The sequence below is a fragment of the Sinocyclocheilus anshuiensis genome, unplaced genomic scaffold, assembly GCF_001515605.1.
Source record: "Sinocyclocheilus anshuiensis isolate Anshui unplaced genomic scaffold, SAMN03320099.WGS_v1.1 scaffold48, whole genome shotgun sequence".
NCBI lineage: Eukaryota > Metazoa > Chordata > Actinopteri > Cypriniformes > Cyprinidae > Sinocyclocheilus > Sinocyclocheilus anshuiensis.
The window spans coordinates 848,240-853,571 of record NW_015554124.1 but is presented as its reverse complement, the minus strand read 5'-3'; the positions used below and the strand labels follow the sequence as shown (position 1 = coordinate 853,571).

General features: G+C 37.0%; 2 protein-coding genes across 8 annotated transcripts in view; both read left to right on the top strand.

The window, feature by feature from the left end:
* LOC107670123 (nuclear mitotic apparatus protein 1) overlaps positions 1-1,255 on the top strand; it is a 12,817-nt gene extending 11,562 nt beyond the window's left edge. For 6 of the 7 annotated variants that reach the window (XM_016462626.1, XM_016462627.1, XM_016462631.1 and 3 more), the window contains 5 exons: positions 165-335; positions 510-611; positions 690-899; positions 1,033-1,068; positions 1,147-1,255. In XM_016462626.1, coding sequence (XP_016318112.1) covers positions 165-335; positions 510-611; positions 690-899; positions 1,033-1,044 — 495 coding nt within the window. In that variant the 3' untranslated portion in view covers positions 1,045-1,068; positions 1,147-1,255. The remainder of the gene's footprint in view (positions 1-164; positions 336-509; positions 612-689; positions 900-1,032; positions 1,069-1,146) is intronic. The other variant, XM_016462625.1, reaches the window with a different exon arrangement.
* Positions 1,256-1,786: 531 nt separating this feature from the next.
* The window catches only part of LOC107670124 (protein NLRC3-like), a 10,005-nt gene continuing 6,459 nt past the window's right edge, over positions 1,787-5,332 (top strand). The window contains exons 1-5 of the mRNA XM_016462633.1: positions 1,787-1,937; positions 2,051-2,139; positions 3,113-3,223; positions 3,738-3,878; positions 3,966-4,272. Of these exons, the coding sequence (XP_016318119.1) occupies positions 2,099-2,139; positions 3,113-3,223; positions 3,738-3,878; positions 3,966-4,272 (600 nt within the window). The 5' untranslated portion in view covers positions 1,787-1,937; positions 2,051-2,098. The remainder of the gene's footprint in view (positions 1,938-2,050; positions 2,140-3,112; positions 3,224-3,737; positions 3,879-3,965; positions 4,273-5,332) is intronic.

Here is a 5,332-nt window from a genome sequence, read left to right as displayed (position 1 = left end):
TTTTTTTTTTTTTTTTTTTTTTTTTTTTAAATATTGCTTTGTTCAATTTATGATGTTAATAACTTTAAACATCCATTGGGCTCCTTACCATTATAATGTTCTAATGTAGGTAACTTCCAATACATATGTAACCGTTAAAAATAACTCTTCGTCTACTTCTGTAGACCACTGTGGGACTTCCCTCATTCACTTTAACGGATGAGGACCTACGGATGGGTGACCCGGCAGAGAGCATTCGCCGTGCAGCTTTACACTTGCATGAATCCCAGCATTCACACACACCACAGACTCTCAGACAGCCTGGATCCCTGCTGCATGACCTGAACATACCTGAGGTACAACACAACGAGAACAACAACCCTGATCAATCAAATATGATTCTCAACAAAAAAACACATGCAGACTTATTTCTCAATACGTGTTCTGTCTAATGATTCAATAAACTGTTCCTTTTTAAGAAATAGATATTTCATCTATTTTGAGTTAAGTGTAATTGTGCAATCCTTTAGCAGCAGTACATTGGCACAGGTGAGGCAAAGAAGTTGGTGAGCTGCGTCTCTCGGACCGTGATGCTTAAGAGCAGGCATGCTAACAGACTTTCAAATGCTGAGGTAAGGTAGTTTATATATGTTTTGTCTGTCTATATACATGCATGCACAATTTTTCTGCCCTACTCTTTTCATCTGTAGCCTAAGCGAAGGCAGTCTGTTATGTTCACCATTGTTAACACACCAAAACGCCAAAGAGGTAGTTTGCTGCAGCGAGGCCTGAAGCACCGTAAGGAAGCCTGTAAGTCTCCCACAGTGGGCAGTCGTGCCCTGCAGCCTGCGATGAGCGCCGCTAACAGCAGATCGCCGCTCTCATTGAGAAAATGTCCTCGCAACAAGTCTCCAAAAAAGGTACAAACAGCATGACCCTCTCCTGGTGTGAACCATGAACCAGACTTCACTTGAGCTGGGAGTTTATTTGAGTAGTATTGGACTAATGCATTGTGCACAATTTCTAGGTTAAATTTGTGTTTTGTGTGTTTAGGGAGAGCAGTAGACGGACTGATCATCTTTCCTGACTGTATGGATCTGCTTGTTATGCAATACACTTTTTAATATTGTTTCATTAATTTTTTGAAACTCATTTCTTTCTCCACAGGTGATTTCTTTCTCGTCCAGGATCATTTGTGGACAAAACCTGGATTTATTTTTATCTATAATTTGTTAGTTTGTTTTCTGTTCACTGTGTAAATTGATCGAAGGTGTGTTTTGGAATAATGTATTAAAAATAAAAGATTTTTGTAATGTACTTTGTAGTAGTGTGTTTGAATGTTTCGTATTTACTGTTGACCATTAAAAAAAAAAAAAAAAAAAAAAGCAGAGGTTTAGTTTCTATGAAGATAATGTTTTAGATGCATTCAGTTTTCTCATTTCTTTTTTTCCTGTCCTCCTTTAATAATATACTTTTATTTACTTTTTCATTTATACATTTAGTTTTAGATTTTTTTTCTTTGTATTTATTTTTATATATTTATTACTTTTATCGTGCATTTTCATGCATACGTATACATAGCAAAGTATTTTTTTCCCACAGTATGGTTGATCACTCTCATGCTGCAAAATGTACATTTATGCAAGGCGTTATTACGATAAATAAACCAGAAATGTATAATTTTTTTTAATTTGCAAATAGTACAAAAAAAAATGGAGAAATAAAATGCGTTGCAATTTTGCGCCGTCTTTTCCCATTTGTTGCAGAAACCGAAAGTAAAAATGACGTCACCGGCGTGACCGGAAACGCGGAAGAGCAGTCAGTCAGGCCGTGGCTTCAACGGATGACATTTCTGTGGACGTTTTAGGCTTGTTTTGTTTTGTTTTTAAAAACTACATTCATCGAGCCGACTTTAAATAAAGCCAGTTTAACGCTAGAGTGCTTCCTAAATGGTTTGGGTAAGTTTTTGTCGCTTAAGATATTGATATAGCTCAAATATTTTTCAGGCCACGAATTTAATTGTTATTCGATAAAAGGTTGTAATCGATATTTTTTTGTGTCTGTTTCTTAGGTAGAAGCTGTGCTGTAATTGGTTTGTAAGGAGTTTCTAACCACCATCATGAGTAATTTTGGGGACGATAGTGATTCTGAAGTGGATCGGTAAGTGTCTTGAGGTTTTGACGGTTTTTTCTTGTTTAACCGGCCTGTTTTCCTTAGTTCTGCTGAACCAGGTTAGTTTGGTTATTTGAGACTAACTCCAGCCAGACCGGGTGTGCAGAGCAAATGAAAGAAACTAAGAATGTCGTAAAATCCAAATAATTAAATGCAAAACAACAACTAGAAAGAATACGCACGTTGTAAATAGTAACTGTAGCAGGTAACGTTACTAAGTGACAGTATATTAATAAATACTCGTGTAACCGTGGTGTAATAGTTCAGGTTTGCATCTGTCAGGACAGATGTTTTGAGTAGTAGACTAGTTAATATACTTTTTATTTGTTTATGTATTCCTGAAGTATATAATTCAACATCGTTCTCACGTTCTAGAGGCATTTTGGTGCAAATTTAGTTTGTATCACTCCATTTAAAACCAGCAAACGTATATGTTCCTCTGTGTTTTGGGAATTGGAAATATGAGATGCTCTTTCTCAGTTGATGTTAGAATATCATAAGGATTAGGATTATTGTGAGGAAGACCCATAATCTGACTGATCAAATATCAAGCCACTTTATCAAAAAAATATTCATTCTGTCAGCGAAATCATTTGGTTTTTCGGATTGAAATACAATATGCATTTAAAAGAGCAGAGTGTTTGCTGGTTTTAGACATTTGATGACCTGCTCAGGTTGGTCCAGGCTTGCATGAACACTCGTGGTATGAATATGAAGATCTTACTTTGATTTTTAAGCGTATTAGATTCCAGCGACGCTTCATCCAGTGGAGCGTTTTGAGTTGTGCTCTTTGAATTTTGGCCTCAGAATTACAGGTGTTTGTTAGCAATGCAAAATGTCTGTTTTTGAGTTTTGTGCAGGGACTGCTTGGACGAGTTTGCCACTTCAGAGTAGACGCATGCTTGTTTCCACTGCTGTTACTTTGTTTCTGTTTTAATGTCGCTGTTAACGTTATTTTAAGGATCATGATGGACCGGCCGCCCAGCAGTTATGGCTCCATGCATAGTGATGATCATGAAGGTGAAGAGGATGATGAATTTGAAGAACATCCGCTCAAACTACCAGCAACAAGGTATGGTAATATACAACTACACACACAAAAAAAGTATTGGAGTGTCATAATAATAATGATAAATCCGATTAGAACAGATTGGATATGACATGCTTGACAAATTGTTAATCATGACAAAACAACAAATTACTTTAAGTGTGGATCTCACCTGTTTTTAAACTTAGTACCCAAGAACTCAAATTATGTCCCTTCCTTTTAATTTTTTTTTCCGTTTAAATTGATTCATTTATTATTTTGAGGTAAATAAGTGATGTGAGAGAATTAATTTTAATGTAATTTCTTTTTGTTGTTGAAAAGAATTTTATGCTCACCAAGCCTGCATTTATTTAATCGAAAATCTAGTTAAAGCAATATTGTAAAATGTTTTAAATTTCAAAAATGTGAATTTAAAATAACTGTTTTCTTCTGAATATAATTTAAAGTGTAATTTATTCCGGTGATGCAGAGCTGAAATTTTTGCATCATCCCAGTCTTGGTTAATTTATGTGTTTACATCACGCATGTGTATTTTCAGGGTCAGGCTTCACCGCTCCGATTCGCCAGAGACTGCGATTACTGAACGTACGAACACAAACCAGTCCAGTGTATACAACGATGGACTGGTCCTGAAACCACAGCACTTCATGCACATTGCAGAATCTCATGCCCGACACGGGTAACTACATCCACAACACACACACACATGCATCTTAATGTTTCTGATGAAGTTATGAGGATAATTTTCACATTTCCTGTCATTCAGCATTAACAGAGAGCCGTCGATCGTGGAGCCATCTGAGCTTCAGAGTGACATCAGGACAGAAGCAGCGATGGATGAAGAGCCGAACGACAGAGACACGGAGATGAATGAGAGAGACACGCAGGAGCAGCAGAATGAAAGCGCTGCGATGGAGCAGGCAGAGACGACGAAAGAGGAGGATGATTTTGATGAAATTGTTGTAGGTTTCGAAGAACCGAAAGATCCTCCTCCTCCTCCTCCTCCTCCGGAAGGCGTCGGCCTACAGTTTCAACACATGCACAGCTCCCTCACCCTGCGCCATGTGCTAAGGGTCAGTAGAATGTTTTTGTGTTCCTGTTGAGAGTCTTAGAGGAGGAAATTGAGAAACTTAAAGCCTAACATGAAATAGTCAGACAAATCCTTTTGAAATGTATAAATCTTTAATGGCTCATGTAGTATGATAGTGAGAATATGGAGCTTATAATTGAGGATGAAAAACAGCTCTATTTTATTCATTTTATTTAATTTTTTATCAATTATTTTATTTTGGTGCAGATGCTGATATTTATATGGACAAAAAATAAGTAAGATTTACAATAGGGCTGTGCGATATGGACAAAAAAAACCTATCGCGATTTCTTTGATCAATTTTGCAATTTCGATTTTAATCACGGTTTTGACACACACAGACATGCTTTACAGTCATTAATGCATTCAGTGTGAATTTGAAACATATTTCCAAAAGAAAACCAATTAGAGCTTTATCAAAAAGCTGTAACATGTCTCTAGAACAGACATAAGGCAAAATAATCAGTAAGTAAAGGTGTAACAAAATGTCTCTAGAATAGACATATGGCAGAAAAAATAAATAAAAATCCCGTGTCCAGGGATTTTTTTTGCCATGCATTGGTCATAGAGCTCTTTGTGGCGTTGCCTCAGATGTTGAACTAGATTTGTTGCGCCAAGTTCACACGTACTCTGTCTGCAGTGCGTATACAGTATGTGTATGCAGTGCAGAAGCAGCAGGGACTCATTTTGCTTTCGCACAGGACGCGTTTGCAGTCCGCTCCTGATCCGCGGCTGTTTACCACAAACACAACATTTATCCATTATTTTGATTTCAAATCCAAACGTTGTTTCTGAAAATGCTTTTTCAGCATTGTGATTCTCTTTTATCACAGTACAGTAATACAATCTTTCATAGACATATTCACGTTTAATCTCAATAAATATAACTTGTTTAACTACCACCACGAGTGCCATCTATTATTGCCTTGTTTATCTAAAAGTGCACTTTTCCTTGTTTTAAATCTAGCCAAAAAGCATCTCAGGTTACATATGTAACCATGGTTCCCTGAGTAGGGAACGAGACACTGCGTCCTCTAGGGGGC